The 21597-nt window shown below is 34.3% G+C and overlaps 1 protein-coding gene across 9 annotated transcripts in view; it reads left to right on the plus strand.

Annotated features, from left to right (window-relative positions):
* The window catches only part of NFIB (nuclear factor I B), a gene marked incomplete at its 5' end in the record, with an annotated part of 435190 nt that overhangs the window by 372574 nt on the left and 41019 nt on the right, over positions 1-21597 (plus strand). For all 9 annotated transcript variants that reach the window (XM_079705896.1, XM_079705897.1, XM_079705901.1 and 6 more), the window contains 2 exons: positions 2295-2415; positions 6039-6157. In XM_079705896.1, coding sequence (XP_079562022.1) covers positions 2295-2415; positions 6039-6157 — 240 coding nt within the window. The remainder of the gene's footprint in view (positions 1-2294; positions 2416-6038; positions 6158-21597) is intronic.

Here is a 21597-nt window from a genome sequence, read left to right on the forward strand (position 1 = left end):
TTACTGTGGGATTTCTTACCTTGCATTTTTTTTAACCTCTGGTGTACCTCAAGCCACAACAAGCAGCTACATTTTAACTGTCCAAAGAACTTGGGCCATTAGGCATAGTTGCACGTTGAACACTAATATTTCTGTGTAAAATGAGGCTAAAGCATATTATATAATATGAACAACCTAACAGAAGGCAGAAACTCCAGAGTTTTAGAGCTGAGACTAATCTCGTATGTATTGATTAATTTTTAATGGGGAGAGATAATCGTTGTATATTCCTTGATTGTTTCTCTACAATAAAGCATGCACCTCCTAATCATATTTTCTTTAAAAATACTTTGTTAGTCTCAGCCTGCCTGAGATATTGAAGTACAATTCAACTGATAGTGAAGTGCAATTGAAGTACGATTCAACTGACAGTGAACACATTTCAAACGTTTATTAAAAATTCTGAGTAAGAAAAAGTCCTTGAAAATCGGCTGTCCCTTTGGAATTTTTTACTCAACATGTGGTTAGTTTGGAGAGAGGGGAAGGTTAAGTAGACTTTGTATTCTTAGCGTGAATTTCAAGGACTCCAGAATTTTCCCGCCCCACATAGGATACACTTTCTCTCATTGGAGATCTTGAAGGCCTGATAAAAACAGGTGAAAAGATAGAAACTATTCTTAAGCATTGTCCTTTGACACCAACCTGGCTGGCCTCCATCTTGTATATCATCTCTGCCCATGACCTTGCTCCTGTAGTAATTGCTGTTTAGAGTAACCTCCCTTTAGTACCTTACTCATCTTCCAAAGCCCTGGGCCAGCTGTGACTTTTCCACAGATTTCTTGGACCATTCAAGCTCATATCAGATTCTTCTTTCCTTGAAATCCTATAGCATTGATTGATCATGTCATTCATTTGGAAGTTTCATTATAAAACGCATTATGCTTGTATCTCTGTGTTTTTCATGACTATTTTGTGTACCCAACTTGTTGCCCAGTATGTCTTATTAAGCACGGGAACTATCTTAGACTATTTTGTGTCCCTTGCAGCACCTGCCAGTAATGGGCACAATATTTTATTGAATGAATAGACCTTCAGCAAATAGGTTCATTTGTACCAGTTCACCAGCTTTGCGTGGGTTTTTGAACTGTTTCATCTTTGCTGACCACTCTAGGTTGCCAGGGAAGAATTTCAGGGAAGAAAGCAAGGATAGAAGGGAATTCACATTTGTTGAATATCTGTTATACACTAGGCATGATGCTGGACTTTTATCACTCCTTACCTCGTCTCATCCTCAAAATAATCATATGTGATAGGTTATTCTAATTTTCATTTTACAGTTCAGGAAACTGAAGCACATAGCCAATAAGTGGCAGAGGGAGTTAAAACTAAAAGGCTGTCTATTTCCCAAGACCCTACTCAGTCTAACACAACATGCTGTCTGACAGATTTATTCAAGATGTCTAGAAACCAATTAAAAAATTTGAAAAGATGTAATTCATTGTATAACAACCAATATTACAGTAAAATTTTCAGTTCTTAATACCTCAACAAACTCAAAAAGACTTCTTGATTTATAAAATACTACCTTAAAGTATAAAACTCCATGAGTATATTTTAAATGATTTACGAAATTGGGCATACAAACTTTTTAAAAAACAAAACATAGCTGTTGAGTAAAACTGTACTCACCATTCATATGTGAAACCTGAATATGTATTTTGGGAAAAGAATCTTGACTTTTATTTCATATTTGCCAATTTTACTTATATACCTGTCCTAATACAAGAATTATTTTTATATCAAATAATTATAAATATGATTTCTAATGCATTCTAACATTAATGTTAACATTATTATAAAATAATAATCACCTTTTGTGAAACTATTCTAATTTGATTTATTTAACAATAATTTGGTTTTTGAGATCTGACTTAGTACAGAGTGCCTTGCTTGGTGCTGAGCAATAGGCAACATATATTGTTCCCTGTGGTGCATCTAGAGACTAGTGGGGTGACAGGTGTAGTGACGACTAACACAAAGGACTGAGTGAAGAAGCTTGGGCAGTGGGAGTGGGAGAAGGGGTAACCAGTGATGATAGTCAGCGTGCCTCAAGTTTCCACACTTGAACATTGGCATCGTGAGGATGTTTGCAAGTCTTAACCAGTGAATGGCTGGTATTAGATTCTTAAGGTAAAGAGAGTTCCCCTCATCCTTGCCCAGAGGCATGGAAAAGATTAGATTATTACATTTGAATAGAGATGACAACAGTAAATGGCATTCCCAATGTTTGTTGGTGTTGTTGTTTCATTCCTCAGCACCCATAACCCAGGGAACTGGAGTCAACTTCCCAATTGGAGAAATCCCAAGCCAACCATACTATCATGACATGAACTCGGGGGTCAATCTTCAGAGGTCGCTGTCTTCTCCACCAAGCAGGTAACTGAAAGAGGAGCTGCTTTTGTTCTCAGTCTATATGCAAATAGGTAGATAAGTAGACATGCAGATAGATAGGTACGCAGGTAAAGAGAAAGGGGAAATAAAGAGTTCAAGATTTTTGCTGATTTTACACAAAGTTTTAATCTTTCCTGGTTAAATTTATTTTGAAATTTGAAAGTTAAATTGTTGTTCAAAGCATTTTAAAAAGTCTTTTTGGGGAGACAAGGGAACTATGAAAATGTATTAATATTTTTATTCCCTTATATGAAGTATTATAACTCTATAAGTAATTCTTTTGGTGACTTTAAAAATGATATTGCCATAGCAAAGATCCCTGGTTTAGGATTGAGTCATCCAACTTTTACCCTAATACCATGTCCAAGCTGGGGATAATGAAACATGAAAAATAAAATGTGTCATTTACTTAACCTTAAAAAGCCTTATTCTAGGCAACAGGTTTGCCAGGTTCTTCAATTAGTTGATGTTCTTTGAATAATTTAGTTAACTCTCAGTTACCAGTGAAAGTATTACCTGCTCTGAGATTTGGCCTAACCAGCCTTTGTTGGGGAGCAGCTACAGTGAGGTGACTTTGCCTTTTAGTTCTCTGCTGACGTTCTCATATTTCTCTCTTGACCTTCTGATTGTAACTTGCAGTCCCACAGGAGTTTAAAAAGAGACCTCCTATTTAAATGAGGGAAAATTAACTTGGCAAGTTGTAGTACATAGGATTTCATGATATGTTCCCCTATTGTTGAATGATAGAAGAGGGATGAGTGAATAAGACAAATAGTATAGCTTTATTGGGGGTTTTTGAGTTGGATCTTCAATATAGAAAGAGCAATCTCATTTCCATAGCATTAAATATACCCACGATCAGACAGAAGATCATACATGAGTTCCAGAGCAAAACATATATTTCACAGTATCAACTGTTAAAAAATTAAAAAATCTGGATAACTATATTCCTATGCTATTCTCAAAAACAAAAATTAATTGCATTTGAATTAATTATGGGGCTATGCACATTTGTTTGTGTTCAATTTGATGTCATTTATGGTCAAAGTATATTTTGGTATAGTTAGATTGCATAGCAAGATAATAGGGTTTATTATCATTAAAACTGTCTGTGATATGGTGAAGTGTTAAAAATGCTTTAGTTTTTCTAAATTTAAAATGTGATTAGTAATTTTTTATTTTGTCTGGTGGATTGGTATGCTGTCAACACAGATCTTTCCTCATGATCATTCAGTATCAGATACTACGTCATTCAAATAAAAAAGGTTTAAAAAACATTTCTCTATTACTTCCTTATGAAAATCTTTTCTCCCTCATTTCAAGTTTTCCATACATATTTACTGCTGATTTACAGATGGGAGAATTAGATTAAAGGAGGCTTAAAAAATACATTCTAACTTTGGATACCCTACAAAGAAACTAAAGAAGCTATTTACTCTCACTGGGGTTTAGCATGGATAGAAATTGCCATCTTCTGCATCATGTTAATACTCCGGGAGTTGTGAGTCAAATATTAATCACAAATGTATCTATGAATATACCCAGACATGCACATGCTTCCAGGATTTGGAAACAGTGTAGTAGAAAGAGCACAGTCTCAGAAGTCAGAAGTCTTTACTTTGTGTCAGACTGCTTCCATTAACATGCCCTGGGCAATTGATTTTCTCCAAATTTGTCTTCCCCCTTGTAAGAAAATGGAGGATTGGTTTATGTGTATGGCTTCTAAAGTGAATTACAACTCTGAAATCCTATGACATTAGGTTTATTATCACTGTATAAAGTTCATTCAGAAGATATCATTTTTAGTTTTTATTTCCATAGGTGTGAATAAGATTTTTTTTAATTTAAGGAAAAATATCCATTTCTATACTCATAACTTACTGTTTAATAGGGTATTGGTGGAGATGTTTGAAAGCAGTATATCAAGCAATATGGCATGTGGCATAGAATAGCTTTTTAATCTCTGCTCTAAATATTCACTTTTCTTAGTAATTGAGATAAAACTGTTTTCTTTATTAAAATATATTATAATACTTTGAAAGTTATTTTGGTTTGAATTTGGCAATGGCCTGTTTTTCATGGTTGATCTTAAGAATAAAGGATCAAAATAACCTAAGTTTTTAGGAAAAATATCTAAAAACATTAAATGCTGGAAAGGGTGTGGTGAAAAGGGGACCCTCCTACCCTGTTGGTGGGAATGTAAATTGATACAACCACTATGGAAAACAGTATGGAGGTTCCTTAAAAAACTAAAAATAGAACTACCGTATGACCCAGCAATCCCACTACTGGGCATATACCCTGAGAAACCATAATTCAAAAAGAGACATGTACCACAATGTTCAATGCAACACTATTTACAATAGCCAGGACATGGAACCAACTTAAATGCCCATCGACACATGAATGGATAAAGAAGATGTGGCACATATATGCAATGGAATATTACTCAGCCATAAAAAGAAATGAAATTGAGTTATTTGTAGTGAGGTGGACAGACCTAGAGTCTGTCATACAGAGTGAAGTAAGTCAGAAAGAGAAAAGCAAATACCGTATGCTAACACATATATATGGAATCTAAAAAAAAAAAAAAAAAGGTTCTGATGAACCTAGTTGCAGGGCAGGAATAAAGATGTAGACAGAGAATGGACTTGAGGACACGGGGTGGGAGGGGGAAACTGGGGCGAAGTGAGAGTAGCATTGATGTATATGCACTACCGAATGTAAAATAGCTAGCGGGAAGCAGCAGCATGATCTCCCTCTGCTTTGCGATGACCTAGAGAGGTAGGATAGGGAGGATGGGAGGGAGGCCCACAAGGGAGGGGATATGGGGACATATGTATGCATATAGCTGATTCACTTTGTTGTACAACAGAAACTAACACAGTATTGTGAAGCAATTATACTCCAATAAAGGTCTATTTAAAAAAAAAGGATATATGGAATAGTTTATAATCAGTAAAGTACTATAAATTTTTTAATATTATTAAATATAGGGTTGCTACTAATAATTACTATTTTATAAGTGTCTTCTAAATGCCAGCCACTAAATGCATGAGCTTTACATTTAATAACTCATTTAATCCTCTCAACCACTCCCCTTTTTATTATTTCCATTTTACAGATGATTAAACTGAGTTTAGGAAGGTTAAGGAGTTTACTTATCTTTGAATTGATATGAAGGGATTACATTTTTAATGGCAAGTACCGTACGAATGAACATTACTCATATTGATAATAATTATGAGCCAGGTATAATCGATAACAATTTTTAAATTAGTATACCTATCACATTAAGAATTCACTTTTTAGTACTGAAAATAATGTTCTACTACTGGAAATATATTCCAACATGTAAATATAATAAACACATTTGTTAGGCAGGTACAGTTCTGATATATTATAATAAATGATACATACAACTAGAAATGTCTGCTACTCCTATTGATGTCTTAAATACTCACCATTATTTCAAAATGGTTCTGAGATACTGTTACTTGTGTTTGTGGAAATTTCCATGGTAAGAAAATTCTCAGATTATGTATTTTCAGATGCTACACATCTTTCTAGAAATCCCATTAACATTCACTATTGTCATATTTTAACAGCAAAAGACCCAAAACTATATCCATAGATGAAAATATGGAACCAAGTCCTACAGGAGACTTTTATCCCTCTCCAAATTCACCAGCTGCTGGAAGCCGAACATGGCATGAAAGAGATCAAGGTGAGTAATAAGACGTTGCCTCTAGGAACAGTAGGGTAAAATGTCAGCTCCTTTCATAAATTTCATTTAGTCAAAATTTCATAATTGAATCAATATGGATTATATTTTTTTCATGAAATGATTGCAATAAAATTATTTTTAAGGTCATGTACTAGTCAAATCTTGTTAAAGTTAAGTTACAAAATTCCCATATTTTTATGTGTTTATTAAACTTTTTTTTTAGACAAAATGATCTTTTAGAACCCTCAATGTGTGTGTGACTGATGATGACCTGGCTACATTAGTTGGCTGGATTGTAGTAGAAGCACAAGTTCTGATTCAGTCAAATCAATTTGCTCCTCTTAATGGGGTATTTTAAGGAGGAGCCAGGCTTTAAGCGGTTCACAGGTGCTAGTTACTGAAGTTGCCATTTAAAGGAAGCCATACTTCCTTTTGGAAGTAGGTACAACATGAACAATAAATAAGTGTAATGTAAGACACTTGGTGTCTGAGTCAATCTAGTTATTCTATCTAGATAAAACTATAACCCAGTTCTAGGGCAACTCTAGGGAAAAGTATAACTTTAAGAAATAGGTATTATTTGACTCTCTGAATTCATACTTTGCTCCTTTTCATTCTTAAAATCTATTGGATTAAATATATTTCATCGGACATACTCATGCCTTTTTGCCACAGAAGGAGATTATTAAACATGGAAACAAAGATTAGCTAACAGTTTTTGTTGGTATGTGTGCAAATATGACTTATATCAGCAGCACAAAATGTATCTGAAAGTTCTTTTAGATAAAATTCTCCATTTTATTAAAAATGTAAAAAAAAAACCCCACCTCATTATCAATGTTTTTTAGCCCATGACTTGGGCATGTGTATCTGAGGCTTGAGGAGCTGCATGTCCAGTAATCTCAGGAGACCAAATAGCTCTGAAGCTTAGCAGTTAAAGCCAAAGTTCAGGACTCCTTTTCTGCTGCTCCATGTTTTGCTACCGAGCGCCATAGCATTTAAAGAAGGGTAAAACATCTTCATGGAGGAATTGACATTGAGTCAGGTGGGTCTCCTTTAGCATGCTGAGATTTTTAACTAGTGAAGAAGGGGACAGCGTGGGCACAGACAAAAAGCACAGGCAGGCATTGAGGCGGGGAAGTAAATTTCTGAATGGCCATGTATGAGCCCTGGTGGGAAGCTGTGTGTGTGTGGATGGAAATAAAGGGAGATCGTTTTAAGGAAGGATTTGAAAATCAGCTGGAGAGTTGGGCTCTGAGATCTCACTCCACCTCCCCAATCTATTCTTTAGACAGAACCATCTTTTAAAACATAATAATGTCATATCACTCCCCTACTTCAGTCACGTCCTGCTCCTCTTAGGAGAAGATCAGAATTCCTTCCTATGATCCACGGACCTTTTTCTTGTCCTCTGGCCTCTTGACCACTGCTCCAGCCTCAGCAGGGGCCGTCTGCTTCCTTCTTGCACTTGAGCCTACTGCTTTGTTTAGATTTGGAAATGCAATACCCAAGACCTTCTGGAGGGCTCCTCTTCTGTCTCTTCGTCTGGCAAATTCTTGGTCAGTTTTCAGGTCCCAGCCTAAACTGAGGAATTTCAATCTAAATCAGGTCTTTACCTCTTGACACCTTGTATTGTTCCTTCATTGTGCTTATAATACGTAGTTCCGTATTTGTTTATGGGATTAATTGTCTAAATCTGTCTATACTATGAGGGCAGGGACTTTATCTGTTTGGCTACTGTGTAACCAGCGCCTGGGAACCATGCACAACACTTAGTGCTTAGTAGGGGCAAATAAATATTTGTTGGCTACATGAACCATTGATAGGCAGAACACCAGTTTCATTAGCAAAGGCAGGAAATAACAGGAACTTAACCAGACTTGCAGAAGTAAGAATAAAAACAAAACCCTCAACCCTTTATATTTTATTGCTTGTTTTACTGACATTGTCAGCTTTTTCTAAACAAAGCCATATTTTCCTCATCAGAAAATTGTTCTGGAAAAGATTCTAATGGTAATAACAATAACATTGTGAATGTGTGGCAATGGATGTGTTGTGCAGAAGTGTAGGTGTTCTTTATTATAGAGAGTGTCACTCTGTAAGAATTGATTCCTCTTTCAGCCTATTGAATAAAGCCAATCTCAAATCATATTATAAAACATTTTTGAAAAGTAGAAGGGAAACTGTCATTCTTTCTTTTTGTAAAATTGTTGTATTGTCTTGGTGATTTTCTTTTGTCAAGATGACTGGAATTATTGGAGAAGTCTGTAAAGGCATATTAAGAGTAAGAAAGAATGATCCATTTTCATGTGTGCTTAGAAAAAAAAGTCTGTCACTTTAATTCTGAAGACTGAAGATTTTGTAATGTACACAGTAAGCCCTTGTGGGAAGAAGACTTCAACTACAATGAAAACGTGAGGGCAGGACAGTACTATCGTTATAAATTTGCTAAGCCAAATGCAGTCCTTTTGTTTGATGAAAATTGCTTTTTTTAAACTTGCAAAGTAAAATGCCCTGGTTGTTCTTGTCCATCTTCAAATATTCTTTAGACATACTTGCCTGTAGTGAAGAGAGTTTTCTAAAGGGCATATTGAGTACCACTCGATACTGTAATAGCTTTAGTACATGTCTAAAAATCCCTGTGCTAATTGTATGCAATAACTACTTACTGGTTGCTTAAAATATATTTGTGCTTATAATTGGCAGAAATGTTTAAAATTCACTGTTAATTATTTCCTGGGTCTGCCTTAGTTATTTGTGTTAACTTTGCATTAACGTCTACTTTTACCATAACCCTTAACACGACTGAGTGAAATATGTGAATCAAAAATAACAAAATTATGGACAGTATGTGGCATTCCACCTTCCCTTATAATCTGAACCACAAACCTAAACCTTTGAGATTTATTCCAAGTAGGCAAAAATAAAGGGTATAGTGTAACTAAATGATTATACTCATTTCATTTAAAAAATTAGGCAAAATTTTAATACAAAATCTAAATTCATGCAGTGACAAATATTCCTGTATTTTAATAATTTAATGAAAAAAGTGTTTTTATTTTAGCATACTATAGACATAATTATATCTATATGGCTTTTCAAAGCACAAAAAAGTTACAATTTCCTGGACATAAAAGAGTTGCAACTTTAATTTTGTAGAATATAGACATGAACACTTTCAAACTGAACACTGCTTAATAGGGTTAAACATTTCATAGGAATCTTTATAATTTGCTTAAATTTCTTCTGATAAATAGTGATAGAAATTAAATTTGTTAGAATCTACATTACATAATGTTTATGTTTTAACTTTATATTCTTTTATACATAAAGGAAGAAAAAGAAAACTGGGCCAGTAACAAAGGGATATATAGCAGCTGTTACATTCTTTCCTAGATTCTAGAATATTTTTTTCTTGCTTAGTCTCTTTTATCAATTCCCTAGTCTTAAACCTCATGACTGGTTCTACCTCTATTGAAAACTGTTTTTTGGATCCTGCTTTCCATCATTTTAATGGTTAAATTAATAGAACCAGGATAGCTTATCAATTTGCATGATGAAAATTTCTTTTATTATTCTAATACTTACCCCACAAAATATTCCATCTGAGAGCTTGTCTACCTGAAATTTTTTCCCACCTGAGCCAGTTCACAGACTAAATTCCTCACTGATATAATTCTCTTGAAATCATTACAGTAGTCCTTTGTAACTTCTGATGTAAGACGAAAAATAGAGGCAGGTCTTGGTTTTTCCTCTAATTTAGGTTACTTTCTTGGGACTAAAGCTTGTAGTATTTTTGTGGCTGGAAATTTAACAGACTAGTAATTGGTATGCTTGAACATTTGAAACAATTCTTTGGTAGTATCACTTTGTCTCTGCCATTCTAATAGTCGCCGATCCATCTAAGCCTGAATATAAAACTCCTAAAACGCTATTTAATAGACGTTTAGTGATATGGTAAATATATCTGTAATATACAGCTGGGCTTTCTAAATGGAAAATTTAACAGCTTCTTAGTCTAATGAGTATTTAAACAACTTGTAATCTTAGATAAAATGTAAATTCAGAAAGACTTTTAATGCAGTAAAATTTTATTAGTTCCTACACATTTAGAATTTGCGATAATTGAACTAAATTAACATTTATCAAATGCCTATTATTTGCCAGGACTTTTTCTAGGCATTGGGCACATAAATATGAATGAATTAAATTTCCAGCCCTTGGCCTGCTGAAAAGAAATATAAATTTTTATTATTTATGAAAAAAGTTTCTTCACAGAGAATAAATAATGTAAATCAGGTTATGAGGGGACTATCTCCATGCCCAACTTACTTTTAAGCATTATGAGAAATAAAGCTTTACACAAAAATCAATAAATTGGTATGTTAGCAAAAACTAGCACTACTTAGAGGTGTATTGGAATGTAATTACAATTTCAAAAGTAGTTTAAAAATTTATACTGGACTCTCAAATAGACAATATTTAGGCATCGCGTTCTGGTTGCTATAGGTACCAGAAAAAAGCACTATTTAAAAAAATTTACAGTTCTGTCGTACAAATAAGTCTTCAGCTAGTTTTTCTGAAGTTTTAATATATTTCCAAGCCCTAGAGATTTATTTGTGATAAATTTGCAAATGTTCTCATTAGTAATAGAGTCTTATATGTTGTGCTCAATTTTAATTTGCACCTTATAGAGTACTGTAAGGATATGGTATTAAATAAATAATGAATTAAGCCAAAGGGCTCAAGGGAACACTGGGAGCTAAAGAGTAATAATGCCAGCTTAGTATCATGCATTTAATCAAGTATAGGAAATAAATTACAGTCAGTAGAATGTGGTGACACTGATAGAACCGGAATCAGAGACCAGCCTTTCACAAGTTTAAAAAAATGTTAATAGATATGCTAGATACAAGAACATTCAACCAAGTTTGGAAATTTTTATTTAAACAAAAATTTAAACTTTTTTATTCATAAATGAGCTTGTAGAATATTTAATATACTACTGTGTGCTGTGAATGTGAATATCCATGAGTGGATATTGACTGAATATGTTTATTAAGTTTACGACTTCAGAACCTTTTTTCCCCCATCTAAGAATTTATAGGGAGATTTAATCCTACATTCAGACTTTGGAAAACAGTGCCCTAGCCCAAACTACAGTCTGACAAATGATAAACTCTCAAGGTTTTTCTAGCTGTAGAAGTTGGGTGAATGAGCAGCTTTCACAAATAGTTGAGTAACTACTGACATTAAATGAAGTCCTAGAAAATGGCAAGGAAACAGCTTGGTAATCTCCTGGAAGAATGTTTAAGCTCCCTTTGGGGACCAGATAGAACACCAGCAATTCCTTACAGTCCTAGAGTTTGTATCACAAGGATTAAATATCAAATGTTCAAATATCAAATTTTGAACCAGACAAAATCAAAGATACAAGCGCTTTTGATGGATACGTGTGAAGAGATGGCTTGAATTTAATGTTTAAGTACAATTTTAAAGTTTTTTTGTTTAGCTTATTATTAAAAAAAAATATCAAAAATCAAGAACTTACAGTTCTTACAGAACTTACAGTTCTTACAGAACTTGCAATGACTCTCCATATATTATGTCATCGGAGGGCAAACTCTGGGGATGCCTTCATCATAGTGTATTTCGTTCTCTTCGGCTACACTGCTGTAGTTGAAAAATCACATTATGAACATCTTTCAAACAGAAAGGAAGACAATACGTTGTTGGTGAAGGCTTTCATCAGAACTCCTTACATTGCCTACTAATTAACAGATGTTTGTGCTCTTTTCATGTGTTCTAATCAGGAGGAGCGTTTTGGATGGGACGCAACCTGTGTACATGCTAGAAGGGACAATACTACTTACTAGGGGAAAGTGATACTCATATTTCTGTCCTCTGGAGCCTTAATGATTTGAAAATACAGGATTTTGTAGAAAAACCATCATGGATAATTAGTTTGAAAAAAATAACTTGCTGTGTGACACTGGCTCTCTAGATTGGTAGAACACAGTCTAAATTAGGAAAGTGGAAAATCCATGGGAGACAGTGTGCTTCGTTATCATAGTGTACCATGAAAAGTTTCTTAGAGTGGTAAAAGGTTTTATTTCAAATCCATTTACACATTAATTTCCTATTTAAGTTTATTTTGAAGTAGTTTGGAAAGCCAGTTTCTTTTGAGTTATTATACCACCATATCATATACAATAAGAAGTTGATTTTTCAGGGATAGAACACATTATTAGAAGCCTTAGGGGAGACATAGTTCAAGCTCCTTATCTGACAGATAAGCAATCTAAGTATCAGAGAGGCTGTCTCATCCATAGTGTCCAGATAATTAAGAGCAGAGCCTAGGTCTTCTTTTTCAAAGGGTGATTTTTTTTTTTTGTATTTTTCTGTTATCCTGCAACCCACCTAAGGAAGCAATATATAAACTTACCTACATAGGGAGAAATGGACTAGGAGAATTTGAACACTGCTTAACAAGTCTTGGCAGGTGGACAGTTCTAGGGAGCTTCATGGAAGATTCTGTTAGACCTTGTAGAACTAGAGTAAGTGTAGAGGTGAATTTATGAGTTTTCAGGTCTGGAAGAATTGTCAAAACAAAATTTTAAGATGGTAAAATGTGTATCTTCTTTTTTAAAAAATCAACCTCTTAATATTTGTGCCATGATTAATTTTTTGAACTAAAAAAAGAAGGGAGATATGAGTGCTTTTGATGGATAAATGTGGAGAAGAGCTGGTTTGGATGGAATGTTTAAGCACGATATTTAAAGTTTTAAAAAGCTTTTTTTTATAGAGAATGTCAAATATAGAAAGAATCATAAAGTGAGCTTCCAAGTACCATTTTTTAGCTTTAAATGTTATCAATATTTTGCCCATCTTGTTTCATTCAATATCTTCCAGTTAAGTATTTTAAAGTGAATCCCAGATAATGTGTCATTTTACTTATAAATACTTAAGTTTCTAATAGACAATGATTTTTATTTTTAATACAACTCAATACCATTATTAATTTAACAAATATAACAATAATTCCTTAATATATACTGTATAACCCAAGTGCAAATTCCCCAGAATATCGTATAGTTTGTTTTGTTTAAATGAAGGTCCCAAGCAGATCCAATACCATATTTGTATTTTCAACTTGTCTTTAACCTATAATAGTTCTATTAACTATTTTTATATTTACTCACTTTTGTATATCATTTATTTGTTGAATAAACCACATAAATTTAAATCTTTTCATTCAACAAATACATTTAAATTGAGGAAAACCAGACCCTCCTGCCATTTGTGGCTACCATTTATTGAGCACTTACTCCCTTTCAGGATTGAGCTAAGACTTTACATATATTTTTCTTTTCAATCCTATTTAAAAACAAACAAACGTTTTACAGCTCATTAAGCTCATCACTACAGTGGTTAAGAAATTTGACATAGATACATGGATAAGTAGCAACGATAGAATGGGAGCCTTGTCTCTTCCGCTCCAGAATCCATGCTCATTATTACGGTATATACTGCCTTCCAAAGAAGTCATTGTCATGCTGTGTTCATGGTTTTGCAAACTAGTTACAAAACCTCTATGACAGTTTTTTTTTCCTAACACATATGAAACTTTACTACAAATAAATACATATAATAGCAAAAGGGTTCACAGGCTCCAGGAATTCATTAGTGCAGTTCTTGGGCTGGACTCAGGTTAAGAATCTCTTTTCCTTTTAATAATAAGATGTTGTTAATAAATAATCCTAAAGTCTAGAATGTCTTTAGTTGAGGTGTGTGATATACATTCAGTTTAAATTGAGCTATGTGTGTCAAAATATAAAAATTATATATTTATTGCTGTATATATATTTTTCTTTTCTATTCTAATTTTTTGCCATATGCCTAGAGCACTATAATGGTGATCAGGAAACTATCAATATAAAGAATGGTATGGCCTTAGACAGAACACTTAATGTCAGTAAACTGAGTTTTCTCATCTGTGATATAAAGTTGGATAGTAAGGTTCCTTTGTTTTCTAATGTTCTGGATTTTAAATTAATTGAAGTCAGAGTATTTATAGGTCTTTAATACTTGAGTCTTTGAGCTTTCATTAACATGAATCTTTTTGAAGACTCTGAACATTTTCCATTTCCTAAATTATTTTTTAGATGTTTATTTTAAATGCTCTTGTTGAATAACTTGATAATTGGCTGTTTAGGTGCTTGGAGGCATCATATGTTTTGCCTTATACCTGAGGAATGTGCGGTTCTTACAAATACAAGCCCTGTCCTGCACCATTCTGGTACAACAAATGATTGAGAGAGATTGAGTTATTATAACAGAACATTGTTATGGGATCTGTGTCTCCTACTTTGAAAATAAATGACTCAGCCAGACGGCAACATTTATATTTTCTCTAAATGACTAGGGATATAGCAATAGGAGACCATTATCCTGTGACAATATTCTGTTTCAATGACATTATCTCACAAATGTAATTGGTCCATTACCAAATAGAGGTTTTGTTACTGATCAATTTCACGTGATTTCTAAAACCATTAAGATAATAAATATGCCATCATAGTAATTTCATTGACAGGATGTTCTTTTTTTTCTTCATTTACATTTGTCAAAAGGGAAATATAGATTTAGACTGAACTTAAAAACTACAACTTATACTAGTTTTGACTACTTTTCCATTAAAAGAAACAGAATATTGTGCAGAGTAATCATATTTGCATTGAGCTGCCAAAGTGAAGACCTTAACATTTTCATGATTTTTTTTGCCTGCTACACTAAACCACATCAAATCATAATTGTTCCTAAGCAATTAGTTTACTACCTAAGTTTAATGATTTTATTTGAAATAAGTTCCAGATCATTTCCAGGACTTTCCTGTAAATCCACTAAAGTAACACATCAGTAAAATCAACCCTAACCATTACCAGCATGTATAATAACAGCATTAGTAACAACCTAAACCTTGAGATGTCTTGTAGCATAAATGTTGCTAAATGCATGGCTTTTCCCCAAATGTTCTCTAAAAAGTCATCTGTAATCTTGTTAAATTAGAACTCTTCCAGTATCTTTCTGACTTTTACAGTTAAGGTTACGGTATTGATTTTATTTTATAGTCCATGGCTCTCAGATTCTTAACACTAATAAGCCTCTATAGCCAAGAGGTTCTCCCCAGAGGCATGGCGAATAGCAGCTATTTACCTATGCCAATATTTAATAAGCATCTAAAATATACTCCAAACCTTGCATAATTGTTTGGTGCTTTTCCTCTTTTCAAATTAGATTTTCTGACGTTACTCAAGATACTTTATCATCGTCTGTCTGTTGAAATGAAATTGCTTAATGGACAAAAGTATTTTGAAGTGTTTTTTAAAAATAAGTTTTCATTTATTCAGTATTCACTCTTTTAGCATTGTTCTTCATTATTCAAGGCTTTTTTTTTTTTTTTTTTTAATGTCTCAGGAGGGTGTTCATGAGCTTCAAAGGGGTTTGAGCTTTAACTTGGTATTGGGTGTTGGTGTAGCCTGGAGACTTTTTTTTTTAAATAGAGCTGTGATAAACAGAGACTTGTAGAAACATGCTACTTACAGGCTTGGGTTGGAATATACTATATGGAGAGACTTAAATTTTCACAAAAGGTTTCAGATTGCTCAAGGATGTAGTAATATGCTTGTGTAGTTAAGATTAAATAACTCAAAGATTAAAGTAAGAGTTTTCATATATTTAACATGAAGACTACCATATTTTCGGTTTTCTCCTTTGAAAAAGAACTGATTTCCTTAAAAGAAAAAAAGATTGAGAAATCTAATTGAAGATGATATCTTATCTCTTCTTAATGTAGCTTGCCGATTTTCTGAAGTTATTTTAGAGTGTGATAAATATATATATATGGAGATACTTTCTTAACATGGCAGCTAATTATTTTTTGAATCATCTGGCATCATCATCAAACTACTGTAGTGGGATTAAGTCCATATGTCTTGTCATAACATTCAGAGCTTTTTGTTAACTTGGAGTGTGTAGGAAGGACTTATTCACATTTGCCACAGAATCATAAAATTTTACATCTAGAAGAGTCCTTAGAAACAGATATTCAGATATTTCTTTTCAATTGTATTCTCAAAAATATATTGTTTTGCCTTTAGCCAACTAAATTGCAAGCGTTACATTAAAGCGTTTCATTTTACATTTTTGTAGCATCCAATATCTAAGACCAGTGAGGCATTTCCTTCTTAAAGCATAATGTCTGGCACAGTATTAAGATCCGGTGTTGTCCACCCATCACTGGGAGCTATTTATAATATTCTATGGACCTACAGGCAGTATTTTTTTCTCCAAATATGTATTTTACCATTTTTTATTATAAAAGTAAAACTTATTTGTGAGGAATTTGAAAAACAAATTGTCAAATATAAACAAGAAAATAAAAGTCACCTGTAATTCTATCACATGGAGATAACTCATGTTAATATTTGGATATATTATATGCCAGTCTATTTTCTATATTTTTTTTTCTATGCATATCCTATGTATTCTATGTCAAGTAAAATTTTTGCACTAAATTGGGCTTATACAATATATGCTATTTTGTAAATTCTTTTCTGGTTTTTTTTTTGGTCTTTTATTTATAATATAATAGCATGTTACCATGTCATTCAATTTCCACTTTATAATGCTGCATAGTATGCCACCCTTTGGCTATACTATACAGTTTTGAAGGTCTCCTTTACTTGTGGATGTTTAGATAGTTTCCAAGTTTTTGTATAGTTAATAAAGATACAGTGAACATCGTTGCATACAAATCTTTGTACTTAAATCTGATCATTTTGTTCCTGTCTAGTTCTATTCATTGTCCCCCGTACCTGGCATATTGTCTGGCACTAAGTCACCGAATACATAGATGCTCAATGAAATTTTGTTAAAGGAATAAATACATTCCTACTGTAGATTTCCTGAGTTAAATATTATGTCCATTTCTAAGACTTTAGATAAATATTGGCACAAAATCTGGAAAGGTCTTATCAATTTATATTCTCACTAGCAGTGCCTGAGTGGTTTGTTTAACTCCACCGTCATATCCAAACTACTTAGACACAGCACATGGCTCTATAAGCAATTTTGAAGCATGTCCTCTGAAATATATTTAAAGAACAGTGAATCTATGGCCTTGTGACTCTACCCATGCACCTCATTTCTGTCATTTATATTTCATTTAAACCATTGGGCATCACAGTACATCTTTTCTTGCCGGGAGCTGAGAGAGCCCCATTTTATTGTGAAGGAAATGGGGAAATGGAGAGGGTACCTCAGGGAATATGCAAAGCTTTCAAGTAAAGGCACCTACTTGGTCTCTCTCCTTTCTTGTCCTACAGACTCACTCCCTTGGGGCACTTCCCCACATAGGTCCCCTTTTTTTTTTTTTAACATCTTTATTGGAGTATAATTGCTTTACAATGGTGTGTTAGTTTCTGCTTTATAACAAAGTGAATCAGCTATACATATACATATATCCCCATATCTCCTCCCTCTTGCGTCTCCCTCCCACCCTCCCTATCCCACCCTTCTAGGTGGTCACAAAGCACCAAGCTGATCTATCTGTGCTATGCAGCTGCTTCCCACTAGCTATTTTACATTTGGTAGTGTGTATATGTCCATGCTACTCTCTCACTTCGTCCCAGCTTACCCTTCCCCCTCCCCGTGTCCTCAAGTCCATTCTCTATGTCTGCGTCTTTATTCCTGTCCTGCCCCTAGGCTCTTCAGAACCTTTTTTTTTTTTTTTTTTAAGATTCCATATATATGTGTTAGCATATGGTATTTGCTTTTCTCTTTCTGACTTACTTCACTCTGTATGACAGTCTCTAGGTCCATCCACCTCACTACAAATGACCCAATTTCATTTCTTTTTATGGCTGAGTAATATTCCATTGTATATATGTGCCACATCTTTATCCATTCATCTGTCGATGGACACTTAGGTTGCTTCCATGTCCTGGCTATTGTAAATAGAGCTGCAATGAACATTGTGGTGCATGACTCTTTTTGAATTATGGTTTTCTCAGGGTATATGCCCAGTAGTGGGATTGCTGGGTCGTATGGTAGTTCTATTTTTAGTTTTTTAAGGAACCTCCATACTGTTTTCCACAGTGGCTGTATCCCCACATGGGTCCTTTATCTACAGGTAAAACTTAGGAAAGTAAGGATCAGTATGGTTCCCCACAGGGAAACAATAGAAATAAATCCATCAAAGCTCTGGGCCGGGATCTTCTGTGCTTGGTAATTGCAGTATTTTACATAACATTTATACAGTTATAAATAGCCTCTCCTCTAAACTTTCCTCTCCTGCACACAATTTACCCCCAGGCAAAAACAGAGGAAGAGAAGCCTGGGTCTCTTTCAGTGCTCAGTTGGCAGAGTCATCCTCCCTGCCTTCTCCTTGTCCTCTGGGCACAGGGCCCAAGCTGTTTCCCTGTCTCAGGACTGACTCCGGATTTATGGCCTGAAGTAAAAGGATCACATTTCCAGCTCCTGAACTCACCCCACACACCAGCTTTAGTAGCCTCTCATTTATTATCTCATGTATTATAAAGACCATTATTATTTTATACAGATGGGTCATTCCTTTTTCATGTTGTCATCCAGCTTTCACCCCAACATTTTAATGGAAAGCAGAAATTCCCCAGTTTAGCTAACGTTCACTTGTCAGTCTGTTTTGTGTTGCTTGACAGAGTTTCAGTGGAGTAAAGGGCATGTTAACCACCTTTGCCTTCTTCCAATGGGTTTGGTCTCTGAAGAGCTTTTCTGTATCCAGAGTTTTTGTAAATCTATAAAGCTCTTTAAAATCTAGAGAAGTCTAAAACCTGTAAAAAATAAAGAAACTTGGAAAACTGTGAGGGGTATTAAGTTAGTAAGACTTGTCAATATAATAAAATCTTGTCAAATCCTAGGCACTGGACTCCCTAAGCTAAATGTTCCCACATATGCACTTTTCTTCTTTGATCTGTATCATGCTCATACCAAAGGACCAAAGTTTCATTGCACCTTGAGTTTTCTTCTGCAAAAAAAGAATCCTGTATCATCTGCTCAGCAGCTTGATAATGTAAAAAATAAGGAAGACATTTTTAACAATGATTATAGCTTTATAAGTACATCATAATAAAATATACCTTAACATTAAATACTGGAAAATAAGAGAAGTCGGCAAGTGGTGATTTGTATCAAGAGGGTTCTTTTAGACTTGTTTACAAGTATGACATGTAAATAGGAAAGACAACTTAGGAAGATGTAAAAGGATTGGAATTTTAAAAGATTTTGAGGCAATTTGCTTCTTTGTTAACTAGATAGAAATATGTTTTTCTAAATCATAGGAATGGCACAGTTAATATATTTTAAGTTAGTGTTATGCTATGCTGAAAAGAACAGCTTCATAGAAATTCAAGAATTCTTGTGTGTTCTTGCAAAATTGACTTCAAGTAGTTGTAAACTGTAAGTGTCATGTAGGGAAGAAGAAAAGGAATTTTTTTTTAAAAGAAAATGATGTGTTTTCTACGTAGGCGATAGAAATTCGATTTGTAACCTTAATCCACTGAAGCATATTGGAAAGGCTAACATATTGCTCTCCTATATGTGAAAAAGGAGCAGGTGCCCCAGACAGGCAGGTGTTGAGGTAACTGTTGGAGCTTGCCCTAGATCACTAGTTGACTTCAGTGAAGTTCTACTAACAGGTGGCTAACTGATTGGAGTGTCATGTGACATTTATCCCAGGAGCGACTTGGATGACAGGTTGCTACAGACTGAGGAAGGGGTCTTTGCTTTGATGAAGAAATTGCCAAAACTCATGTCTCATTAGTGTTTCCTAAGGTTCTTTGGAAGTGAACAACAGTTTAATTAAGGGCTGACGTAAACACGTTTCTGCACACTTTCCCTGCAGCATTTTATCACATTAGAATTGATCAAAATTGTTGCCTTGGGCTGACTTGAACAGATATACATCTGGAGCGCCATTTGTGCAAGCTGCCGACTAGTCGAGTGCATACGCTGTGTTTCACAGCAAGGCTCTTCCTTTGTAGATGAAATTACGTTGTTGGGAGATGAGTTGATCTAACTCTTTATTTGCTTAAGCCTTTATCTCTTTGAAGTGTTGCGGTGAAATGAATGATGCATCAGGGCTTAGGATATAGGTATGTCAGAGTGCCCAAAAAACTTACAGTATGGCTAGTAAAAATTCTGTGATAACTTGCTTTTGCAAAATACTTATTTAAAGGCATGCTTAAGTCTAAATGGACTGACTTATATAAGTAACCTACGTGAACTTTTTCTTACATGGTAGTTTTCTATTATGTATTTAACTACGCAATTGGTTTCTAAAGCCATAGCTAATTGTCCAATTATAAATCTAAACATGGGTGTAGACACTGAAGGCGAGCACCATCAATGTGAATCTCCTTTAAAAAGACAGTGTCTAATTTTTTGCCATTAAGAAGAATCCTTTCTATAATCCAGTATTATCACATTTGCAATTATTTAATGAATTTTTGTATTTAATGTCTGTCCTCTCTGCTGAACTGTAAGCATCACCAGGACACGGAGCAGGTTGTCTTGTTTAACATCTTGAACTTGATGCCTTTCCTTAGTTTCTCACACTTATTAGAAGCTCAGTGACTGATTTTGTATTCTCTCTTTGCTTTACATTCAGTTCCTTCTCGTCTGGTGGTATCTATTCATGCATCATACATTTTAAGATAGACTCACTGTGGTAATTTCACTCATCCTACGCTACTGGTTATCATTCCCCCAGATAGCTTCTTTCACATGCAAGAGATTCTAAAATAAACTGCCTAGACACAGTGTCTGCTCCACTTCTTCTACCTTCTTTTAATCCTAGATTTTAAAAAATTCTTTTCCTGAGTAGCATGATCTTGTCCTCCACATTTTTTTTTGTGCCCTTGATAAAATCATCTTCTGTAGGAGGTAAGCCATTAGTCAACTTTTTTAAGCATACATATAGGCATGCTATGGATATAACAAGTACAAAATAATAATGAAAAAAAATCAAATAATATAAGACACAATCATAAGATCATTAAGGAAATCTAGACCACCAAAATTCTTTAGGAGGGATTACTTAAAGAGAAAGTAAATCAAGTTGGTTCAGTGGTTAAAATATTGTTCTATAAATGGAATATGAGGGCAGAAAAACAATTTTCTAGCCCAAGGGACTATCCTATGCTAGGAAAGGCACAGAGTTAGAAGCACATCCCTTCTGGCCCCCCTTCTCCTCCAGGAGGCCATAAACAAATGAGCTTAAAGTTTAAATAAAATAGAATGATAAGGAAAGATTAAAGTAAAAATGTGGTACCATGCTAGATGTTAGAATGAAGAAGGTATCGTCTGAAGGAGATGATTCCAACTACTGTTTTTATGATGAA

This window comes from Hyperoodon ampullatus (assembly GCF_949752795.1).
Source record: "Hyperoodon ampullatus genome assembly, chromosome: 6".
NCBI classification, from domain to species: Eukaryota; Metazoa; Chordata; class Mammalia; order Artiodactyla; family Ziphiidae; genus Hyperoodon; species Hyperoodon ampullatus.